The 25,531-nt window shown below is 43.0% G+C and overlaps 1 protein-coding gene across 3 annotated transcripts in view; it reads right to left on the bottom strand.

Annotated features, from left to right (window-relative positions):
- Positions 1-25,531, bottom strand: part of HLTF (helicase like transcription factor) — a 502,174-nt gene that overhangs the window by 210,615 nt on the left and 266,028 nt on the right. For all 3 annotated transcript variants that reach the window (XM_053709998.1, XM_053709997.1, XM_053709996.1), the window contains exons 13-14: positions 7,473-7,582; positions 6,733-6,876 (exon numbers count right to left, since the gene is read on the bottom strand). In XM_053709998.1, coding sequence (XP_053565973.1) covers positions 6,733-6,876; positions 7,473-7,582 — 254 coding nt within the window. The remainder of the gene's footprint in view (positions 1-6,732; positions 6,877-7,472; positions 7,583-25,531) is intronic.

Below are 25,531 nucleotides of genomic sequence, written 5' to 3'. Positions count from 1 at the left end.
TCAAATACCTACCTTTTAATCCTGGCAGCCACTTCCTCCAATCAAGGCGTTGCCTCAGGCCATGATTCCCCCTGGGGGGGGCGTGATTGGAGGAAGCCAGATTAGTCATTTCTGACGTATGAAGAGGCTTCCGACGGCCGGGGGAATCGCTGGAGCGGCTGTGAAGATTAAAAGGTATTTGAAGAAAATGAGTGAAAACATAATTTATGTAAGAACTTACCTGATAAATTAATTTCTTTCATATTGGCAAGAGTCCATGAGCTAGTGACGTATGGGATATACAATCCTACCAGGAGGGACAAAGTTTCCCAAACCTCAAAATGCCTATAAATACACCCCTCACCACACCCACAATTCAGTTTAACGAATAGCCAAGCAGTGGGGTGATAAAGAAAGGAGTAAAAAGCATCAACAAAGGAATCTGGAAATAATTGTGCTTTATACAAAAAAATCATAACCACCATAAAAATGGTGGGCCTCATGGACTCTTGTCAATATGAAAGAAATTAATTTATCAGGTAAGTTCTTACATAAATTATGTTTTCTTTCATGTAATTGACAAGAGTCCATGACCTAGTGACGTATGGGATATCAAATACCCAAGATGTGGAACTCCACGCAAGAGTCACTAGAGAGGGAGGGATAAAAATAAACAACAGCCATATGCTGAAAAATTAATCCACAACCCAAAATATAAGTTATTCTCATGAAGAAAAGAAAAACTTAAAACATCAGCAGAAGACTCAAACTGAAACAGCTGCCTGAAAAACTTTTCTACCAAAAACTGCTTCTGAAGAACAAATACATAAAAACGGTAGAATTTAGTAAATGTATGCAAAGAGGACCAAGTTGCCGCTTTGCAAATCTGATCAACTGAAGCTTCATTCTTAAAAGCCCACGAAGTGGAGACTGATCTAGTAGAATGAGCTGTAATTATCTGAGGCGGGGCCTGACCCGACTCTAAATAAGCTTGATGAATCAAAAGCTTTAACCAAGAAGCCAAGGAAATAGCTGAAGACTTCTGACCTTTCCAAAAACCAGAAAATATAACAAATAGACTAGCAGTCTTTCTGAAATCTTTAGTAGCTTCAACATAATATTTCAAAGCTATCACCACATCCAAAGAATGTAAGGATTTTTCCAAAGAATTCTTAGGATTAGGACACAAGGAAGGGACAACAATTTCACTACTAATGTTGTTAGAATTCACAACCTTAGGTAAGAACTTAAATGAAGTCCGCAAAACTGCCTTATCCTGATGAAAAATCAGAAAAGGAGATTCACAAAAAAGAGCAGATAGCTCATAAACTCTTCTAGCAGAAGAGATGACCAAAAGGAACAACACTTTCCAAGAAAGTAGTTTAATGTCAAAAGAGTGCATAGGCTCAAATGGAGCCTGTAACGCACTCAAAACCAAATTAAGACTCCAAGGAGGAGAAATTAATTTAATGACAGGCTTAATACGAACTAAAGCCTGTACAAAACAGTGAATATCAGGAAGAGTAGCCATCTTTCTGTGAAATAAAACAGAAAGAGCAGAGATTTGTCCCTTCAAAGTACTTGCAGACAAACCTTTATCCAAACCATCCTGAAGAAAACAAAATTTATGCTTACCTGATAAATTTATTTCTCTTGTGGTGTATCCAGTCCACGGATTCATCCATTACTTGTGGGATATTCTCCTTCCCAACATGAAGCTGCAAGAGGATCACCCACAGCAGAGGTGTCTATATAGCTCCTCCCCTAACTGCCACCTCCAGTCATTCGACCGAAGACAAGCAAGAGAAAGGAGAAACTATAGGGTGCAGTGGTGACTGTAGTTTAAAAATAAAAAACACCTGCCCTTAAAATGACAGGGCGGGCCGTGGACTGGATACACCACAAGAGAAATAAATTTATCAGGTAAGCATAAATTTTGTTTTCTCTTGTAAGGTGTATCCAGTCCACGGATTCATCCATTACTTGTGGGATACCAATACCAAAGCTATAGGACACGGATGAAGGGAGGGACAAGGCAGGCGCTTAAACGGAAGGCACCACTGCCTGTAAGACCTTTCTCCCAAAAATAGCCTCCGAAGAAGCAAAAGTATCAAATTTGTAGAATTTAGAAAAAGTATGAAGCGAAGACGAAGTCGCCGCCTTACAAATCTGTTCAACAGAAGCCTCATTTTTAAAAGCCCATGTGGAAGCCACCGCTCTAGTGGAATGAGCTGTAATTCTTTCAGGAGGCTGCTGGCCAGCAGTCTCATAAGCTAAGCGGATTATACTTCTTAACCAAAAAGAAAGAGAAGTTGCTGAAGCCTTTTGGCCTTTCCTCTGTCCAGAGTAGACAAACAATGACGAAAATCTTTAGTAGCTTGTAAATAAAACTTTAAAGCACAAACCACGTCAAGATTGTGTAATAGACGTTCCTTCTTTGAAGAAGGATTAGGACACAGTGACGGAACAACAATCTCCTGATTGATATTCTTATTAGATACCATCTTAGGAAGAAACCAAGGTTTAGTACGCAAAACTACCTTATCTGCATGGAAGATCAGATAAGGGGAATCACACTGCAAGGCAGATAACTCTGAAACTCTTCGAGCCGAAGAGATAGCTACAAAAAAAACAGAACTTTCCAAGATAAAAGCTTGATATCTATGGAATGTAGAGGTTCAAACGGAACCCCTTGAAAAACTTTAATAACTAAATTTAAACTCCATGGCGGAGCAACAGGTTTAAACACAGGCTTGATTCTAACTAAAGCCTGACAAAACGCCTGAACGCCTGGAACATCCGCCAGACGCTTGTGCAAAAGAATAGATAGAGCAGAAATCTGTCCCTTTAAGGAACTAGCTGACAATCCCTTCTCCAATCCTTCTTGGAGAAAAGATAATATCCTGGGAATCCTTACTTTACTCCATGAGTAACCCTTGGATTCACACCAATGAAGATATTTACACCATATCTTATGATAGATTTTCCTGGTGACAGGCTTTCGAGCCTGAATTAAGGTATCAATGACCGACTCGGAGAAACCACGTTTTGATAGATTTAAGCATTCAATCTCCAAGCAGTCACACGCAGAGAAATTAGATTTGGATGGTTGAAAGGACCCTGAAGTAGAAGGTCCTGCCTCAGCGGTAGAGTCCATGGTGGAAGGGATGGCATGTCCACCAGATCTGCATACCAAGTCCTGCGTGGCCACGCAGGTGCAATCAAAATCACCGAAGTTCTCTCCTGCTTGATCTTGGCAATCAGACGAGGGAGCAGTGGAAACGGTGGAAACACATAAGCCAGGTTGAAAGACCAAGGCGCTGCTAGAGCATCTATCAGCGCTGCCTTGGGATCCCTGGACCTGGATCCGTAACAAGGAAGCTTGGCGTTCTGACGAGAAGCCATGAGATCCAGTTCTGGTTTGCCCCAAAGTTGAATCAACTGTGCAAACACCTCTGGATGGAGTTCCCACTCCCCCGGATGAAAAGTCTGTTGACTTAGAAAATCCGTCTCCCAGTTCTCTAGTCCTGGGATATGGATAGCTGATAGATGGCAAGAGTGAACCTCTGCCCATAGAATTATCTTTGAAACTTCCAACATTGCTAGGGAACTCCTTGTTCCCCCTTGATTGTTGATGTAAGCTACAGTCGTGATGTTGTCTGACTGAAATCTGATGAAGCTGACCGCAGCAAGCTGAGGCCAAGCCTGAAGAGCATTGAATATCGCTCTTAGTTCCAGAATGTTTATCGGAAGGAGTGCCTCCTCCTGAGTCCACGAGCCCTGAGCCTTCAGGGAGTTCCAGACTGCACCCCAGCCCAGAAGGCTGGCATCTGTCGTTACTATTGTCCAATCTGGCCTGCGGAAGGTCATACCCTTGGACAGATGGACCCGAGATAGCCACCAGAGAAGAGAATCTCTGGTCTCTTGATCCAGATTTAGTAGAGGGGACAAATCTGTGTAATCCCCATTCCACTAACTGAGCATGCAGAGTTGCAGCGGTCTGAGATGTAGGCGGGCAAACGGCACTATGTCCATTGCCGCTACCATTAAGCCGATTACTTCCATACACTGAGCCACTGAAGGGCGAGAAGTAGAATAAAGAACACGGCATGAATTTAGAAGTTTTGACAACCTGGTCTCTGTCAGGTAAATCTTCATTTCTACAGAATCTATCAGAGTTCCTAGGAAGGAAACTCTTGTGAGAGGGGATAGAGAACTCTTTTCTTCGTTCACTTTCCACCCATGCGACCTCAGGAATGCCAGAACAATGTCTGTATGGGACCTGGCGATTTGAAAATTCGACGCCTGTATTAGAATGTCGCCTAGGTAAGGGGCTACTGCTATACCCCGCGGCCTTAGGACCGCTAGGAGTGACCCCAGAACCTTTGTAAAGATTCTTGGTGCCGTAGCTAACCCAAAGGGAAGAGCCACAAACTGGTAATGCCTGTCTAGGAAGGCGAACCTGAGAAATCGATGATGATCTCTGTGTATCGGAATGTGCAGATAAGCATCCTTTAAGTCCACGGTAGTCATATATTGACCCTCCTGGATCATAGGTAGGATGGTTCGAATAGTCTCCATCTTGAAGGATGGGACTCTGAGAAAATTGTTTACGATCTTGAGATCTAAGATTGGTCTGAAGGTTCCCTCTTTCTTGGGAACCACAAACAGATTTGAATAGAACCCTAGCCCCTGTTCCTCCTTTGGAACTGGGTGGATCACTCCCATAACTAGGAGGTCTTGAACACAATGTAAGAATGTCTCTCTCTTTATCTGGTTTGCAGATAATTGTGAGAGATGAAATCTCCCTTTTGGGGAAGAAGCTTTGAAGTCCAGAAGATATCCCTGGGACACAATTTCCAACGCCCAGGGATCCTGGACATCTCTTGCCCAAGCCTGGGCGAAGAGAGAAAGTCTGCCCCCTACTAGATCCGTTACCGGATCAGGGGCTGATCTTTCATGCTGTCTTAGAGGCAGCAGCAGGTTTTTTGGCCTGCTTTCCTTTGTTCCAAGCCTGGTTAGGTCTCCAGACCGGCTTGGACTGGGCAAAATTTCACTCTTGTTTTGTATTAGAGGAAGTTGAAGCTGCGCCACTCTTGAAGTTTCGAAAGGCACGAAAATTAGTCTGTTTGGTCCTTAATTTGTTGGACCTATCCTGAGGAAAAGCGTGACCTTTTCCTCCAGTAATATCAGAAATGATCTCCTTCAGTCCAGGCCCGAATAGGGTCTGCCCCTTGAAGGGAATGTTGAGAAGCTTAGACTTTGAAATAACTTCAGCTGACCAGGATTTAAGCCATAGCGCCCTACGCGCCTGAATAGCAAAACCTGAGTTCTTAGCCGTTAGTTTGATTAAATAAACAACGGTGTCAGAAACAAATGAATTGGCTAGATAAAGAGCTTTAAGCTTGTCAAGGATATCATCCAATGGGGTTTCTACCTGTAGAGCCTCTTCTAAAGACTCAAACCAGAAGGTTGCAGCAGCAGTGACAGGGGCAATGCATGCAAGGGGCTGGAGAATAAAACATTGTTGAATAAAAATTAAATTAAATATCTTAGGAAAGAAATGTAGGATGTGTGAAGTGGGTCCGGAGTAGAATGGGCTTCCTGTTCAATAGCTTTTGATATTCTTGTATCTCAGCAAGTGGTGACAATTTTAAAGAGACAATGGACTCTTAATACATGGTTAAATGAGGAGAGTAATTGTTCACATGCCCGTTTCTTCTTTGCAATTTTAAAAAGGTACTTTGCAAATAATGCAGGTACTAAGATGGTCCCCTTTCTGTTTTCTCTTAAATTCTTACAGCATGGGTGAGACAGCTCATCAGAGGTTGTGCAGCCATAATCCTAACTAAAATGTATAGTTGATTATTGACAAGTAATCTATTATGTGAAAACACATAAGGACACTTGCCCTACTGGTATGACATATAGTATATCAGATTGCTTCTCTATGGTCACCTTGACAATAAGCTAAGAAGCTATATTCCAAACCAACAACTAATATGATACCGCAAAGAGGAATTATGCATCTTTAAAATTATTAACCGCTATTTACTAGGTAATATTTAAAACATTTAACCCAATGGTAATGAATAATCTCCTGCTTCATGAGCTGTCAAAAAGAACAAACAAGAAATCCTCTTAGGGCATGTTTTATTTCTTCATAAACGCTCACAAATACCTTAAACTGCAAGTCAAAAGTTTTTACCACTTCAAATTTCCCAGTTTTTATTAAAACATATACAGTCTAATTACTTTGATATTAAAGCTTAGAACAAAAGCAATTGTAGTTAAAAAATAAACCATGGAAAAAAATTTTTTATGTACATTTTGACTCATCAAAGTAGCCACCTTTTGTAGATATAACAATTGAACATACTTGTGACATTCCTTATGTAATGGAAATGAAATATTGTTCAGAAAGTACTTTCCAACACTGTTGCAGAGTTAACACAAATGTGTTGCACTTGTAGGTTGCTTTGCTTTCAACTTTCTGTCCGTTTTATTTTTCAGGTTTTGGTAGCCTAAACTTGTTTCTTTAACCTCTGGCAGTTTATCACTTTTCTTAGTAGCATTTCAGGTTATTTACTGTACTTGAAGTGCTTACATTTCAATAAAAACTGGAAAAATGTAGGTGACCTAACACTACTGACCAGTAGTGTATAGATTTTTCAGATAACATAAACTAGTCCATGCAACAAACGGTTACTGTTTATGAACAATGTGAAGACGTTCATAATCAGATTTACTTACACCATAGTCAGAAGTAACAACACTGTATGTAGTAAGCACCACATCTTGTGCAGAAAGGACAGCTGGGTCTTTGCTGCGTCCAGGACCATAGTAAACATATGTATTCAAATTTGCCTCTGGTTTCACATGTTGTTCAAGCTGATCCTGGAAAGAAAATATGCCATAAAGACAGCTATAACACTACTGAAACAAATTGTAACATTTTGAGCACCTTTGCAAAGGAATCCAATAAGTTTTTTTTGTCAAATCTAGTGTACGCCAAATAAAGAGGGACAGTGCAATATAATCTTTTTTTCCTCTTTAATGTGTTCTCAGCTATCAATTTTACCTGTAAGAGTGCATTCATTTGTTTAGAAATATATTATATATCTTTATCATTTGAAAGAGCTGCTTTTCCTATTAAAACCTCCAACTATAGTAAAAATGTCAGTGCTGCGGTAATGGCTACAGAAAAGCTATGTAATCAAAAGCCATGAATAACTAAACCTTCCAGTTGGGGTGGTAGAGAGCATAATCCTTCTAAAGAGTGTTTCTGAACCAGCTTTAAAAACAAGAAACTGACATCTACTGTTTGCCTAGAGGGAAAAACCCTCATACATTAACATTTATTTTACGAAAGCTACACAACCACTATAACTGATAAATACAGTAGGACGCAAATATTTTCTTAAAAAAACATTCGGTCAATAAAATTGATACAGTTTCATAAGATAAGAAAACTTTCACAAAATGATACCTACAACCCAGTTGCTCAGTACAGATAATGGACAGATGACCAAAGATGTTCTTGGGAGCCCTTCTGAAACAGCTACTGAATGACAATTTGAATTACTATATAAATTGGAACTACCTATGAAAGAAAAACAATATCAAAATTTAGAGAAAAAATACATTAGACCTTGCCTTTAATAGCATTTTTAAAAATAAATGTTAAAGGGACTTGAAACCCAACATTTTTCTTTTTCTTATTGTTCATGCTTCAAATAGAGCATGTGAATTTAATCAGCTTTCCTATTTGCTTCATTCTGATGGTATCCTTTTTTGAAGGAGCAGCTATGCACTACTGGGAGCTATCTGAAGACACCTGGTGAACCAATTAAAACAAAATGTATGCTTACCTGATAAATTATTTTCTTTCCTGGCATGAAGAGACTGCCGACCAAGACTTAAGCCACAAGGCCTTGCGAGATAGAATAGCAAGACTAGAAGTCTTGATCCTGTTTTGGATCTCCTTCACGGTAGTCTCCTCCAAAATTTGGTCCGATAAGGAGTCGCACCAGTAAGAAGCCGCAACAGTAAGAAGCTGCACCTGCAACTGCCACCATACTAGCAACTAGCTGCCATAGCAGTCCTTGGTGAAGGAAAATCTTTCTCAAATACCCTTTCATCCCGTCTATTGGGTCCTTGAATGAGGTACTATCCTCTAGGGCAGTGCTTTCCAAACTGTGTGTCGGGACACACTAGTGTGTCGGCAGCAGTGTGTAGGTGTGTCCCTGCTTCAGCACAAATTTTTTTAAATTTAAATTATTTTTTTTTAAATAGTTTTTTGGTTTCTGACTTTCCGCCTGCCTGCTACGCATATCACATGGTTGACACGTGATTGATACCTAGTGGGTCACAGATCATCTTAACCAATTGGCACAGCTCAATGGGAACTGAAACTATTACCATTGGCAGATTTGGCGGCACATTGGCTCCTGACTGCATGTGTAGTCTCCTTAATTGGCTCCTGACTGCAAGTGTAGCCAGTGAGTGGGACAGCCGTGTGTTTGCAGCGCGGGCAGTAGTCAGTCGGACTCACAGAGCTCTGGGAGTGGCAGCTTAAATGCTGAGCTGAAGTCAGTGGGATTTTTTTGCAACTAGCTCCCAGTAGTGCCTTGCTTCTCCTGCTCTTGATATATGGATAGGAAGTGGAAGTTTAAAAATGCTTGATGATGAAATGTGAGTGTTTTTATCTAATATTACACCAAATATTCCGAAACTGTGTTCATCCCATCAACCTCATACATCCCATTAAAATAGTAAGTAGCTATTGGTGTTATTAAACTTTTTTTAATTCTTGCACATACATACTGTTACTTGTAAATGCATTTTGTTATTATATAATTTATGTATGTGTCCGTATCTTTTAAAACAAGTTAGTTTAACCTCCTTTTTGCTAGTACAACTGAATTACTGTGTCGCAAAATAATGTAGGTCTACAAAGTGTGTCACCAACATGAAAAGTTTGGAAAGCTCTGCTCTAGGGGAATAGTAGTTCTCTTGGCGAATGTGGATATAGCTTCATCCACCTTAGGAACGATACGCCAAAGCTCAATTACCCATTACAGAGACTGCAATAGAAAACATTTTCTTAAATATAAAAAGAGAGAGACACGCACTCAGCTGAGAAGGAACAAAATCTAGAATAACTTCCATGCTTGTTCATTTTCAGTGCCACTCAAGGTGCATACCCTTTTAGCACACTATGCCTTTTCACAGAGAAAAAATATCCTGTAGCATAGCAGTCTGACCCTGCCCAATAAAAGTCCAGTGCCGAAATACTAGGCAATTCTTCTCTGAACAAGAGAAACAACAACCCCAGATGATCGTTTTGGCCTTCTGTGGGCCTCGTCAGTGAGGTGCAGTTGCATCTCTCTAAAGGCATGTGTGCAAGGAATCCACGTCTGGTTTCCCCCATTACTCTTAGGTAGACCTAAGAGCAATTTGCATAAATATAACGCACTCAGCTGAGACAGAACAAAAGCTAGAATAACTTCCATGCCTGTTTAGTTTCAGTGCCACTCAGGGTGCATAGTCTTTTAGCACACTATGCCTTTACACAGAGAAAAAATATCCTGTAGCATATCAGTCTGTCTCTGCCCAATGACAGTCCAGCGCCGAAATACCAGGCAATTCTTCTCTGAACAAGAGAAACAACCACAACAGACGATCGTTTCGGCCTTCTGTGGGCCTCGTCAGTGAGGTGCAGTTGCATCTCTCTAAGGGCCTAGTGCAAGGAGTCCACGTCTGGTTTACTCCATTACTCTTTCATTTTCTTCAAGACAGGAGGAGACAGTTTTTCCCATTCATGTGAAATAATGTCTGACATAAAGCCAGGAATAGGAAATAATTTCACAGACTTGGGTTTGACATTAAAAACTATATTCAGTTAATTGACCTTAAAAATCTCTGCGACCAAAAATCTCTGAATCCTCCAGAGTAGCCAAAACCTCTTTAAGAAGTAGCCGGAGGTGTTCAAGCTTAAATCTAAAACTAACCTCCTCAGGTTCTACAGTACTGACCACATTAGAATCTGAGTCGGAAATTTCACCTTCAGAGGATGCCGAAGAATTGTCATCCTCAAAAAATTGGGATAAATTGACTAAGACAGCTTTGGCGTTAGAAGATATTCCAGACTTAGAAGAAATATTTTTAGCCTTTCCCTTTCTCTTGTTAAGTGTAGTCAGTCCACGGGTCATCCATTACTTATGGAATATATCTCTTCCCCAACAGGAAGTTGCAAGAGGATCACCCAAGCAGAGCTGCTATATAGCTCCTCCCCTCACATGTCATATTCAGTCATTCTCTTGCAACCTAACTAAAGATAGGTCGTTGTGAGAGGTCTGTGGTGTTTTTTAACTTAGTTTATTTCTTCAATCAAAAGTTTGTTATTTTAAATGGCACCGGAGTGTGCTGTTTGTTCTCAGGCAGCATTAGAAGAAGAATCTGCCTGCGTTTTCTATGATCTTAGCAGACGTAACTAAGATCCACTGGCTGTTCTCATCTGAGGAGTGAGGTAACTTCGGAAAAGGGGAATAGCATGCAGGGCCCCCCTGCAAACGAGGTATGTGCAGTAAATTATTTTTCTGAGGAATGGAATTGACTGAGAAAATACTGCTGATACCAATGTAACGTAAGTTCAGCCTTAAATGCAGTGATAGCGACTGGTATTAGGCTGATGAGTGTGTGTACACTGAATGTATTTTTCTAAGGAATGGAATTGACTCTGAAAATACTGTTAATACTGAAGTAATGTATGAGCCTTAACTGCAGTAAAGGCGACTGGAAGCAGGCTTATTAATAACACTTCATTACTTTTAAAATGTATGTTCAAAACGTTTACTGGCATGTTAATCGTTTTTTGTGAGGTACTTGGTGATAAAACTTATTGGGGCATGATTTTTACCACATGGCTATCTTTGTTTTCTGCATAGAAACAGTTAACTGAGCTTCCCCACTGTTGTAATATGAGTGGGAGGGGCCTATTTTAGCGCTTTTTTGCGCAGTAAAAATTCAGTCACAATCTGCCTACTTCATCCTCCATGATCCAGGACGTCTCTAGAAAGCTCAGGGGTCTCCAAAATTCATTTTGAGAGAGGTAATCAGTCACAGCAGACCTGTGACAGTGTGTTTTGACTGTGATAAAAACGTTAATTATTAAATTGTTATCCGTTTTTGGGTATTAAGGGGTTAAACATCCATTTGCTGGTGGGTGCAATCCTTTGCTAACTTAATACATTTACTGTGAAAAATTGGTTGCTATAACTAATTTGGTTCATTGTTATTTCAACTGTGACAGTTTTTTGTGCTTCTTAAAGGCACAGTAGCGTTTTTTATATTGCTTGTAAATTTATTTAGAAAGTATTTCCAAGCTTGCTAGTCTCATTGCTTGTCTGTTTAAACATGTCTGACTCAGATGAATCTCTTTGTTCACTATGTTTAAAGGCCAATGTGGAGCCCAATAGAAATTTGTGTACTAATTGCATTGATGTTACTTTAAATAAAAGTCAATCTTTGAATGTAAAGAAATTATCACCAGACAACGAGGGGGAAGTTATGCCGACTAACTCTCCTCACGTGTCAGTACCTTCGCCTCCCGCTCAGGAGGTGCGTGATTTTGTGGCGCCAAGTACATCAGGGAGGCCCTTACAAATCACTTTGCAAGACATGGCTACTGTTATGACAGAAGTATTATCTAAATTGCCAGAATTAAGAGGCAAGCGCGATAGCTCTGGGTTAAGGACAGAGCGCGCGGATGATGTGAGAGCCATGTCAGATACTGCGTCACAGTTTGCAGAACATGAAGACGGAGAGCTTCATTCTGTGGGTGACGGATCTGATCCAGGGAGACTGGATTCAGACATTTCTAATTTTAAATTTAAGCTTGAGAACCTCCGCATATTGCTAGGGGAGGTATTAGCGGCTCTGAATGATTGTAACACGGTTGCAATTCCAGAAAAATGATGTAGGTTGGATAGATACTATGCGGTACCGGTGTGTACTGACGTGTTTCTTATACCTAAAAGGCTTACAGAGATTATTAGCAAGGAGTGGGATAGACCTGGTGTGCCTTTTTCCCCTCCTCCCATATTTAGGAAAATGTTTCCTATAGACGCCACCACACAAGACTTAAGGCAGACGGTCCCTAAGGTGGAGGGAGCAGTTTCTACTTTAGCTAAGCGTACCACTATCCCGGTGGAGGATAGTTGTGCCTTTTCAGATCCAATGGATAAAAAATTAGAAGGTTAAGAAGAAAATGTTTGTTCAACAAGGTTTTATCTTACAGCCCCTTGCATGCATTGCGCCTGTCACTGCTGCGGCGGCATTCTGGTTTGAGTCTCTGGAAGAGGCCATTCGCACAGCTCCATTGGATGAAATTATGAACAAGCTTAAAGCACTTAAGCTAGCTAACGCATTTGTTTCTGATGCCGTCGTACATTTAACCAAACTTACGGCTAAGAACTCCGGATTCGCCATCCAAGCACGCAGAGCGCTATGGCTTAAATCCTGGTCAGCTGACGTGACTTCTAAATCTAAATTGCTTAATATTCCTTTCAAAGGGCAGACCTTATTCGGGCCCGGCTTGAAAGAAATTATAGCTGACATTACGGGAGGTAAGGGCCATGCTCTACCTCAGGACAGGGCCAAATCAAAGGCCAAACAGTCTAATTTTCGTGCCTTTCGTAACTTCAAGGCAGGAGCAGCATCAACTTCCTCCGCTCCAAAACAGGAAGTAGCTGGAAAGCTAACCAGTCCTGGAACAAGGGCAAGCAGGCCAAGAAACCTGCTGCTGCCCCTAAGACAGCATGAAGAGAGGGCCCCCTATCCAGAAACGGATCTAGTGGGGGGCAGACTTTCTCTCTTCGCCCAGGCTTGGGCAAGAGATATCCAGGATTCCTGGGCGTTGGAGATCATATCTCAGGGATATCTCCTGGATTTCAAAACTTCTCCTCCACAAGGGAGGTTTCATCTTTCAAGATTATCAGCAAACCAAATAAAGAAAGAGGCGTTTCTACGCTGTGTACAAGACCTCTTACTAATGGGGGTGATCCACCCAGTTCCGCGGACGGCACACGGGCAAGGATTCTATTCAAATCTATTTGTGGTTCCCAAGAAAGAGGGAACCTTCAGACCAATCTTGGACTTAAAAATCCTAAACAAATTCCTAAGAGTTCCATCATTCAAAATGGAAACTATTCGAACCATCCTTCCCATGATCCAAGAGGGTCAGTACATGACCACAGTGGACTTAAAGGATGCCTACCTTCACATACCGATTCACAAGGATCATTATCGGTACCTAAGATTTGCCTTCCTAGACAGGCATTACCAGTTTGTAGCTCTTCCCTTCGGATTAGCTACGGCTCCAAGAATCTTTACAAAGGTTCTGGGCTCACTTCTGGCGGTACTAAGACCGCGAGGCATAGCGGTGACTCCGTACCTAGACGACATTCTGATACAAGCGTCAAGTTTTCAAACTGCCAAATCTCATACAGAGATAGTTCTGGCATTTCTGAGGTCGCATGGGTGGAAGGTGAACGTGGGAAAGAGTTCTCTATTACCACTTACAAGGGTTCCCTTCCTAGGGACTCTTATAGATTCTGTAGAGATGAAAATTTACCTGACGGAGGCCAGGTTATCAAAACTTCTAAATGCTTGCCGTGTCCTTCATTCCATTCCACACCCGTCAGTAGCTCAGTGCATGGAAGTAATCGGCTTAATGGTAGCGGCAATGGACATAGTTACCATTTGCGCGCCTGCATCTCAGACCGCTGCAATTGTGCATGCTAAGTAAGTGGAATGGGGATTACTCAGATTTGTCCCCCCTGCTAAATCTGGATCAAGAGACCAGAGATTCTCTTCTATGGTGGCTTTCTCGGCCCCATCTGTCCAAGGGGATGACCTTTCGCAGGCCAGATTGGACGATTGTAACGACAGACGCCAGCCTTCTAGGTTGGGGCGCAGTCTGGAAATCCCTGAAGGCTCAGGGATTATGGACTCAGGAGGAGAAACTCCTCCCAATAAATATTCTGGAGTTAAGAGCAATATTCAATGCTCTTCTAGCTTGGCCTCAGTTAGCAACTCTGAGGTTCATCAGATTTCAGTCGGACAACATCACGACTGTGGCTTACATCAACCATCAAGGGGGAACCAGAAGTTCCCTAGCGATGTTGGAAGTCTCAAAGATAATACGCTGGGCAGAGTCTCACTCTTGCCACCTGTCAGCAATTTACATCCCAGGCGTGGAGAACTGGGAGGCGGATTTTCTAAGTCGCCAGACTTTTCATCCGGGGGAGTGGGAACTTCATCCGGAGGTCTTCGCTCAACTGATTCATCGTTGGGGCAAACCAGATCTGGATCTCATGGCGTCTCGCCAGAACGCCAAGCTTCCTTGTTACGGATCCAGGTCCAGGGACCCGGGAGCGGTGCTGATAGATGCTCTGACAGCACCTTGGGTCTTCAACATGGCTTATGTGTTTCCACCATTTCCGTTGCTTCCTAGACTGATTGCCAGGATCAAACAGGAGAGAGCATCAGTGATTCTGATAGCGCCTGCGTGGCCACGCAGGACCTGGTATGCAGACCTAGTGGACATGTCATCCTGTCCACCATGGTCTCTGCCTCTGAGACAGGACATTCTAATTCAGGGTCCTTTCAACCATCCAAATCTAATTTCTCAGAGGCTGACTGCATGGAGATTGAACGCTTGATTCTATCAAAGCGTGGCTTCTCGGAGTCGGTTATTGATACCTTAATACAGGCTAGGAAACCTGTTACCAGAAGAATTTACCATAAGATATGGCGTAAATATTTATATTGGTGCGAATCCAAGAGTTACTCATGGAGTAAGGTTAGGATTCCTAGGATATTGTCTTTTCTACAAGAGGGTTTAGAAAAGGGCTTATCTGCTAGTTCGTTAAAGGGACAGATTTCTGCTCTGTCTATTCTTCTACACAAACGTCTGGCTGAAGTTCCAGACGTTCAGGCTTTTTGTCAGGCTTTAGCTAGGATTAAGCCTGTGTTTAAGACTGTTGCTCCGCCGTGGAGCTTAAACTTAGTTCTTAACGTTCTTCAAGGCTTTCCATTTGAACCCCTTCATTCCATTGATATCAAGCTGTTATCCTGGAAAGTTCTGTTTTTGATGGCTATTTCCTCGGCTCGAAGAGTCTCTGAGTTATCTGCCTTACATTGTTATTCTCCTTATCTGATTTTTCATTCAGACAAGGTAGTTCTGCGTACTAAACCTGGGTTCTTACCTAAGGTAGTTACTAACAGGAATATCAATCAAGAGATTGTTGTTCCATCATTGTGTCCTAACCCTTCTTCAAAGAAGGAACGACTTTTGCATAATCTGGACGTAGTCCGTGCCCTGAAGTTCTATTTGCAGGCAACTAAGGATTTTCGTCAAACTTCTTCCCTGTTTGTCGTTTACTCTGGACAGAGGAGAGGTCAAAAGGCTTCGGCTACCTCTCTCTCTTTTTGGCTTCGTAGCATAATACATTTAGCCTATGAGACTGCTGGACAGCAGCCTCCTGAAAGGATTACAGCTCATTCTACTAGAGCTGTGGCTTCCACCTGGGCCTTTAAAAATGAGGCCTCTGTTGAACAGATTTGCAAGGCTGCAACTTGGTCTTCACTTCACACTTTTTCAAAATTTTACAAATTTGACACTTTTGCTTCTTCGGAGGCTATTTTTGGGAGAAAGGTGCTTCAGGCAGTGGTTCCTTCCGTTTAAAGTTCCTGCCTTGTCCCTCCCTTCATCCGTGTACTTTAGCTTTGGTATTGGTATTCCATAAGTAATGGATGACCCGTGGACTGAATACACTTAACAAGAGAAAACATAATTTATGCTTACCTGATAAATTTATTTCTCTTGTAGTGTAGTCAGTCCACGGCCCGCCCTGTCTTTAAGGCAGATCTAAATTTTAATTAAACTCCAGTCACCACTGCACCCTATGGTTTCTCCTTTCTCGCCTGGTTTTGGTCGAATGACTGAATATGACATGTGAGGGGAGGAGCTATATAGCAGCTCTGCTTGGGTGATCCTCTTGCAACTTCCTGTTGGGGAAGAGATATATTCCATAAGTAATGGATGACCCGTGGACTGACTACACTACAAGAGAAATAAATTTATCAGGTAAGCATAAATTATGTTTTTTTTACCTGAGATAGGTAAAGCACTCAGGGCCACAGAAACTGCTGAAATAAGATGCGAGGCAAAATCACTGGGTAAAAATACACCCCAAGATGTAGACTGAGTGGAGCCGCAGGGCACTGCTTGTGATACAGCTAGGGACGGGGACTGAGAAGAAAGTTGAGGCATGTCAATGAGAACAGAATCCTGAGAGGCAGCAGGCTCTAAGGGGTTAACCTTTTAAAGCATAGGAACATCTTTATTATTTGACTGTAACATATTTGTTAAACATGTAGAGCAAAGTTGCACAGGGGGAATCACTTGGGTTTCTAAACAATACAGACATTTAGAAACATTATCAAATAAATCTAGTTCCCTTTCCATCCTAGGGGAAAAAAACTACCACAATCCCCAGATTAAAATAAATAAATCCAAAATCTGGGGACTATAAAAGAAAATTTGGCACACTATAACTTAAACACAACCCACTTGTAAAAACAATTGCCCACTGAAGCAAAAAAACAAAACAAAAGGAAACAGGAAAACGTATAATGAGGAAAAGAGTAAGTCACCTCTATACTCTCAGCGTATGCTGGAGTATTTTTTACCACCTCTTGAAGCGGGAAAAAACGCTCTCCGATGCATCTCACACAAAAAGAACTGTGGAGCTAAATGCTGCACTACAAGCGCTGCAGCCGGAAAGAAGACGCGCAGTCGTTAAGGTGACCGCATCCGAATTGAACTGCGCCACCCTCTCAAGCGTGCAAAATACCCAGAGTCTTAAAATAAACAACCCCCTGATTCCTCGCGTGTTGAACAGTCCCCAAAGCTGAAAACAAGTTAACTAGTATGCACAGTATTGCAGCTATCTTCCAGTAATGCATTGCCGCTCATGAGTCTATCTAGATATGCTTTTCAACCAAGGATACCAAGAGAATGAAGCAATTTAGACAATCGAAGCATATTGGAAAATTGTTTTAAATCACATGATCTGTCTGAATCATGAAAGAAAAAAAAAAATTTATGTAAGAACTTACCTGATAAATTAATTTCTCTCATATTGGCAAGAGTCCATTAGCTAGTGACGTATGGGATATACAATCCTACCAGGAGGGGCAAAGTTTACCAAATCTCAAAATGCCTATAAATACACCCCTCACCACACCCACAATTCAGTTTAATGAATAGCCAAGTAGTGGGGTGATAAAAAGTAAATTTATGCTTACTTGATAAATTAATTTCTTCTATGATACGACGAGTCCAAGGATTCATCCTTTACTTCTGGGATATTATCCTCCTGCTAACAGGAAGTGGCAAAGAGCACCACAGAAGAGCTGTCTATATAGCTCCTCCCTTAGCTCCACCCCCCAGTCCTTCGACCGAAGGTACAGGAAGAAAAAGGAGAAACTAAAAGGTGCAGAGGTGACTGAAGTTTTAAATCAAAAAAATATAATCTGTCTAAAATTGACAGGGCGGGCCGTAGACTCGTCGTATCATAGAAGAAATTAATTTGTCAGGTAAGCATAAATTTACTTTTCTTCTATAAGATACGACGAGTCCACGGATTCATCCTTTACTTATGGGATACAATACCAAAGCTACAGGACACGGATGAACGGGAGGGACAAGACAGATGGCTAAACAGAAGGCACCACTGCTTGAAGAATTTTTCTCCCAAAAATAGCCTCCGAAGAAGCAAAAGTATAAAATTTGTAAAATTTGGAAAAGGTATGAAGTGAAGACCAAGTCACAGCCTTACAAATCTGTTCAACAGAAGCATCATTATTAAAAGCCCATGTGGAAGCCACCGCTGTAGTAGAGTGAGCTGTAATTCTTTCAGGAGGCTGCTGTCCAGCAGTCTCGTATGCCAAACGGATGATGCTTTTCAGCCAAAAAGAAAAAGAGATAGCCATAGCTTTTTGACCTCTACATCTTCCAGAATATACAACAAACAGAAAAGATGTTTGACAAAAACGCAAGTAAAACTTCAAAGCCCGAACCACGTCCAAGATGTGCAACAGACGCTCCTTCTTAGAGGAAGGATTAGGACACAGAGAAGGAACAACAATTTCCTGATTAATATTCTTATTAGTAACAACCTTAGGAAGGAATCCAGGTTTGGTACGCAAAACCACCTTATCAGCATGAAAAACAAGAAAAGACGAGTCGCATTGCAAAGCAGATAGTTCAGAAACTCTTCGAGCCGAAGAGATAGCAACTAAAAACAGAACTTTCCAAGATAGAAGCTTATTATCTATGGAATGCATAGGTTCAAACGGAACCCCATGAAGAACTTTAAGAACTAAATTCAAACTCCATTGCGAAGCAACAGGTTTAAACACAGGCTTGATTCTAACTAAAGCCTGACAGAACGACTGAACGTCTGGGACATCTGCCAGACGCTTGTGCAGTAAAATTGATAAAGCAGATATCTGTCCCTTTAGGGAACTAGCTGATAGCCCCTTCTCCAATCCTTCTTGGAGAAAGGACAAAATCCTAGGAATCCTGATCTTACTCCATGAGTAGCCTTTGGATTCGCACCAATAAAGATATTTACGCCATATCTTATGATAAATTTTCCTAGTGACAGGCTTTTCGAGCCTGAATCAAGGTATCTATGACCGACTCAGAGAATCCCCGCTTGGATAAAATCAAGCGTTCAATCTCCAGGCAGTCAGCCGCAGAGAAACTAGATTTGGATGCTGGAACGGACCTTGAATGAGAAGGTCCTGTCTCAGTAGCAGAGTCCACGGTGGTAGAGATGACATGTCCACCAGGTCTGCATACCAAGTCCTGCGTGGCCACGCAGGTGCTATCAAAATCACAGAAGCCCTCTCCTGTTTGATTCTGGCAATCAGACGAGGAAGGAGAGGAAATGATGGAAACACATAAGCCAGGTTGAACGACCAAGGTACTGCTAGAGCATCTATCAGTACTGCTTGAGGATCCCTTGATCTGGACCCGTAACAAGGAAGTTTGGCATTCTGACGAGACGCCATCAGATCCAATTCTGCAAACACCTCCGGATGAAGTTCCCACTCCCCCGGATGAATAGTCTGACGATTTAGAAAATTTGCTTCCCAGTTCTCCACTCCTGAGATATAGATTGCTGATAGATGGCAAGAGTGAGTCTCTGCCCATCGAATTATTTTGGAAACCTCTATCATCGCTAGAGAACTCTTTGTTCCCCCCTGATGATTGATATATGCTACAGTCGTGATATTGTCCGACTGGAATCTTATGAATCTGGCCAAAGCCGGCTGAGGCCACGCCTGAAGCGCATTGAATATTGCTCTCAGTTCTAGAATATTTATCGGGAGGAGAGCCTCCTCCTGAGTCCACATACCCTGAGCTTTCAGGGAATTCCAGACTGCACCCCAGCCTAATAGGCTGGCGTCCGTCGTCACTATGACCCATGCTGGCCTGCGGAAACACATTCCCTGGGACAGATGATCCTGTGACAACCACCAAAGAAGAGAGTCTCTGGTCTCTTGAACCAGATTTATCTGAGGAGATAAATTTGCATAATCCCCATTCCACTGATTGAGCATGCATAGTTGCAGTGGTCTGAGATGCAAGCGAGCAAACGGAACTATGTCCATTGCCGCTACCATTAGTCCGATTACCTCCATACACGGAGCCACAGACGGCCGAGGAATGGAATGAAGAGCTCGGCAGGTGGTTAAAATCTTTGATTTCCTGACCTCCGTCAGAAAAATTTTCATGTCTACCGAATCTATCAGAGTTCCCAGGAATGGAACTCTTGTGAGGGGGATAAGTGAACTCTTTTTTATGTTCACCTTCCACCCGTGAGATCTTAGAAAAGCCAACATGATGTCCATGTGAGATTCGGCTAGTTGGTATGTTGACGCCTGAATTAAGATATCGTCCATATAAGGCGCCACTGCTATGCCCCGCGGCCTTAGAACCGCCAGAAGGGACCGTAGCACCTTTGTGAAAATTCTGGGAGCTGTGGCCAACCCGAAGGGAAGAGCCACAAACTGGTAATGCTTGTCCAGAAAGGCGAACCTGAGGAACTGGTGATGATCTTTGTGGATAGTGATGTGCAAATACGCATCCTTTAAATCCACGGTGGTCATATATTGACCCTCCTGGATCATTGGTAAAATAGTCCGAATGGTCTCCATCTTGAAGGATGGGACTCTGAGGAATTTGTTTAGGATCTTGAGATCTAAAATTGGTCTGAAGGTTCCCTCTTTTTTGGGAACCACAAACAGATTGGAGTAAAACCCCTGCCCCTGTTCTGTTTTTGGAACTGGGAAGATTACTCCCATGGTATAAAGGTCTTCTACACAGCGTAAGAACGCCTCTCTTTTTGTCAGGTTTACAGACAATCGAGAAAGATGGAATCTCCCCCTTGGAGGAGAATCTTTGAAGTCTAGAAGATACCCCTGGGTCACAATTTCTAAAGCCCAGAAGTCCTGAACGTCTCTTGCCCAAGCCTGAGCAAAGAGAGAAAGTCTGCCCCCTACTAGATCCGGTCCCGGATCGGGGGCTGCCCCTTCATGCTGTCTTGGTGGCAGAAGCAGGCTTCTTGGCCTGTTTACCTTTGTTCCAAGTCTGGTTAGGTCTCCAGACTGACTTGGATTGAGCAAAATTTCCCTCCTGCTTTGCAGCAGGGGAGGAGGTAGAGGGACCACCTTTGAAGCTTCGAAAGGAACGAAAATTATTTTGTTTGGTCCTCATTTTATTTGTTTTATCCTGAGGGAGGGCATGGCCTTTCCCTCCAGTGATGTCTGAAATAATTTCCTATAGTTCAGGCCCGAATAGGGTCTTTACTTTGAAAGGGATGGTCAAAAGCTTAGATTTTGATGACACATCAGCTGACCAGGACTTAAGCCATAACGCTCTACGCACTAAAATGGCAAAACCTGAATTCTTTGCTGCCAATTTAGCCAGTTGAAAAGCGGCATCTGTAATGAAAGAATTAGCCAGCTTAAGAGCCTTAATTATATCCAGAATATCATCTAATGGAGTCTCCACCTGAAGAAAATAAAAACTAACATTTTGTCACCACAATCACTTTACCCTTCCTCTTGCTTAGAGCCGGCAAAGAGAATGACTGGGGGGTGGAGTTAGGGGAGGAGCTATATAGACAGCTCTGCTGTGGGTGCTCTCTTATATCCCACAAGTATTGGATGAATCCGTGGACTCAATACATCTTGCAAGAGAAAAAGGGAAAGGGCAAACAGTCTAGAGTCAAATCCTAGACCTAATGAGGACAATAGGGCAAAAAAAAACCCCTAAGAAAAGAAGGCCCAGAAGCCCGTCCACAGGTACCCAATCTGCCAATAATTCCAAACTCCCCAAGGAGAACAATGGAACCCATCCTGAACCAACCCCTAACACTCAAGAGGATAACAGGGACTTAAGGAGAGATAGCCAGAACTTGGACCGACAGAACCCTAGAATCCCCTCCCAAACCTACGATGAGATCCGAGAAGAAGGGATCAGATTTCACTAGCCACGCGCCCCAAACCGGCCCAACCAGCTGGCAGACTAACTCGTCGAGGAAAAGAAAGACCTCGAACAGCAAGTACAGAAGAACCCAGGATATATACTGCAATAACACACACAGCTCGAATCCAAGAAGAAAAACCCAGAGGCAGCAGTCACAAGGCAGGTGATACCAAGAAAGGAGCACACCTCGGTTCCTGACCCCTAAGGGGCGGCAGAAACGACCAAAACACCAGTGGCAACACCGAAGAAACCAGGGTGAGCTGCAACCTCCAAGATCCCATCAGAGAATCAAACGTTCCCATAAGCGGAGGTAGGAGCAACCAGCCACCTCAGCAGGACTAGACCTATACTAGCCACCAAAGGCACTTAGACTCTAGGAGAACCACCAAGGGCAGCCCAAAAAGGCCAGAACCGCACAATATCAGCAAAGAATGCACCCCTCAGGCCGGGGATGCGGCGGGAATCCACCAGCCCATGTCTCTGGAGCAGACTGACATGGCCAGCCCAAGCGCTCCTTACATCTAGACCCGAAGGTCACGAGGAAAAAAATTATTTATACTTACCTGATAAATGTATTTCTCTTGTGATGTATCGAGTCCACGGATTCATCCATACCTGTGGGATATTCTCCTTCCCTACAGGAAGTGGCAAAGAGAGCACCCACAGCAGAGCTGTCTATATAGCTCCTCCCTTAGCTCCACCCCCCAGTCATTCGACCGAAGGCTAGGAAGAAAAAGGAGAAACCATAGGGTGCAGTGGTGACTGAAGTTTTTTAAATAAAAATATACTGACTGTCTTAAATAAACAGGGCGGGCCGTGGACTCGATGCATCACAAGAGAAATACATTTATCAGGTAAGCATAAAACAGAATTTATGTTTACCTGATAAATTTCTTTCTCCAACGGTGTGTCCGGTCCACGGCGTCATCCTTACTTGTGGGATATTCTCTTCCCCAACAGGAAATGGCAAAGAGCCCAGCAAAGCTGGTCACATGATCCCTCCTAGGCTCCGCCTACCCCAGTCATTCGACCGACGTTAAGGAGGAATATTAGCATAGGAGAAACCATATGGTACCGTGGTGACTGTAGTTAAAGAAAATAAATTATCAGACCTGATTAAAAAAACCAGGGCGGGCCGTGGACCGGACACACCGTTGGATAAAGAAATTTATCAGGTAAACATAAATTCTGTTTTCTCCAACATAGGTGTGTCCGGTCCACGGCGTCATCCTTACTTGTGGGAACCAATACCAAAGCTTTAGGACACGGATGAAGGGAGGGAGCAAATCAGGTCACCTAAATGGAAGGCACCACGGCTTGCAAAACCTTTCTCCCAAAAATAGCCTCAGAAGAAGCAAAAGTATCAAACTTGTAAAATTTGGTAAAAGTGTGCAGTGAAGACCAAGTCGCTGCCCTACATATCTGATCAACAGAAGCCTCGTTCTTGAAGGCCCATGTGGAAGCCACAGCCCTAGTGGAATGAGCTGTGATTCTTTCAGGAGGCTGCCGTCCGGCAGTCTCGTAAGCCAATCTGATGATGCTTTTAATCCAAAAGGAGAGAGAGAGGTAGAAGTTGCTTTTTGACCTCTCCTTTTACCTGAATAAACAACAAACAAGGAAGATGTTTGTCTAAAATCCTTTGTAGCATCTAAATAGAATTTTAGAGCGCGAACAACATCCAAATTGTGCAACAAACGTTCCTTCTTTGAAACTGGTTTCGGACACAGAGAAGGCACGATAATCTCCTGGTTAATGTTTTTGTTAGAAACAACTTTCGGAAGAAAACCAGGTTTAGTACGTAACACCACCTTATCTGCATGGAACACCAGATAAGGAGGGGAACACTGCAGAGCAGATAATTCTGAAACTCTTCTAGCAGAAGAAATTGCAACTAAAAACAAAACTTTCCAAGATAATAACTTAATATCAACGGAATGTAAGGGTTCAAACGGAACCCCCTGAAGAACTGAAAGAACTAAATTGAGACTCCAAGGAGGAGTCAAAGGTTTGTAAACAGGCTTAATTCTAACCAAAGCCTGAACAAAGGCTTGAACATCTGGCACAGCTGCCAGCTTTTTGTGAAGTAACACCGACAAGGCAGAAATCTGTCCCTTCAGGGAACTTGCCGATAATCCTTTTTCCAATCCTTCTTGAAGGAAGGATAGAATCCTAGGAATTTTAACCTTGTCCCAAGGGAATCCTTTAGATTCACACCAACAGATATATTTTTTCCAAATTTTGTGGTAAATCTTTCTAGTTACAGGCTTTCTGGCCTGAACAAGAGTATCGATAACAGAATCTGAGAAACCTCGCTTCGATAAAATCAAGCGTTCAATCTCCAGGCAGTCAGCTGGAGTGAAACCAGATTCGGATGTTCGAACGGACCCTGAACAAGAAGGTCTCGTCTCAAAGGTAGCTTCCAAGGTGGAGCCGATGACATATTCACCAGATCTGCATACCAAGTCCTGCGTGGCCACGCAGGAGCTATCAAGATCACCGACGCCCTCTCCTGATTGATCCTGGCTACCAGCCTGGGAATGAGAGGAAACGGCGGAAACACATAAGCTAGTTTGAAGGTCCAAGGTGCTACTAGTGCATCCACTAGAGCCGCCTTGGGATCCCTGGATCTGGACCCGTAACAGGGAACTTTGAAGTTCTGACGAGAGGCCATTAGATCCATGTCTGGAATGCCCCACAGTTGAGTGACTAGGGCAAAGATTTCCGGATGGAGTTCCCACTCCCCCGGATGCAATGTCTGACGACTCAGAAAATCCGCTTCCCAATTTTCCACTCCCGGGATGTGGATAGCAGACAGGTGGCAGGAGTGAGACTCCGCCCATAGAATAATCTTGGTCACTTCCTCCATCGCTAGGGAACTCCTTGTTCCCCCCTGATGGTTGATGTACGCAACAGTCGTCATGTTGTCTGATTGAAACCGTATGAACTTGGTCCTTGCTAGGTGAGGCCAAGCCTTGAGAGCATTGAATATCGCTCTCAGTTCCAGAATATTTATCGGTAGAAGAGATTCTTCCCGAGACCAAAGACCCTGAGCTTTCAGGGATCCCCAGACCGCGCCCCAGCCCGTCAGACTGGCGTCGGTCGTGACAATGACCCACTCTGGTCTGCGGAATGTCATCCCTTGTGACAGGTTGTCCAGGGACAGCCACCAACGGAGTGAGTCTCTGGTCCTCTGATTTACTTGTATCTTTGGAGACAAGTCTGTATAGTCCCCATTCCACTGACTGAGCATGCACAGTTGTAATGGTCTTAGATGGATGCGCGCAAAAGGAACTATGTCCATTGCCGCTACCATCAACCCGATCACTTCCATGCACTGAGCTACGGAAGGAAGAGGAACGGAATGAAGAATCCGACAAGAGTCCAGAAGCTTTGTTATTCTGGCCTCTGTTAGAAAAATCCTCATTTCTGAGGAATCTATAATTGTTCCCAAGAAGGGAACCCTTGTTGACGGGGATAGAGAACTCTTTTCCACGTTCACTTTCCAGCCGTGAGATCTGAGAAAGGCCAGGACGATGTCCGTGTGAGCCTTTGCTCGAGGGAGGGACGACGCTTGAATCAGAATGTCGTCCAGGTAGGGTACTACTGCAATGCCCCTTGGTCTTAGCACCGCTAGAAGGGACCCTAGTACCTTTGTGAAAATCCTTGGAGCAGTGGCTAATCCGAAAGGAAGCGCCACGAACTGGTAATGTTTGTCCAGGAATGCAAACCTTAGGAACCGATGATGTTCCTTGTGGATAGGAATATGTAGATACGCATCCTTTAAATCCACCGTGGTCATGAATTGACCTTCCTGGGTGGAAGGAAGGATAGTTCGAATGGTTTCCATCTTGAACGATGGGACCTTGAGAAATTTGTTTAAGATCTTGAGATCTAGGATTGGTCTGAACGTTCCCTCTTTTT

The sequence above is a fragment of the Bombina bombina genome, chromosome 4, assembly GCF_027579735.1.
Source record: "Bombina bombina isolate aBomBom1 chromosome 4, aBomBom1.pri, whole genome shotgun sequence".
NCBI classification, from domain to species: Eukaryota; Metazoa; Chordata; class Amphibia; order Anura; family Bombinatoridae; genus Bombina; species Bombina bombina.
Note: the sequence above shows the minus strand (reverse complement) of the source record. Positions and strands in the feature narration are given on the sequence as shown.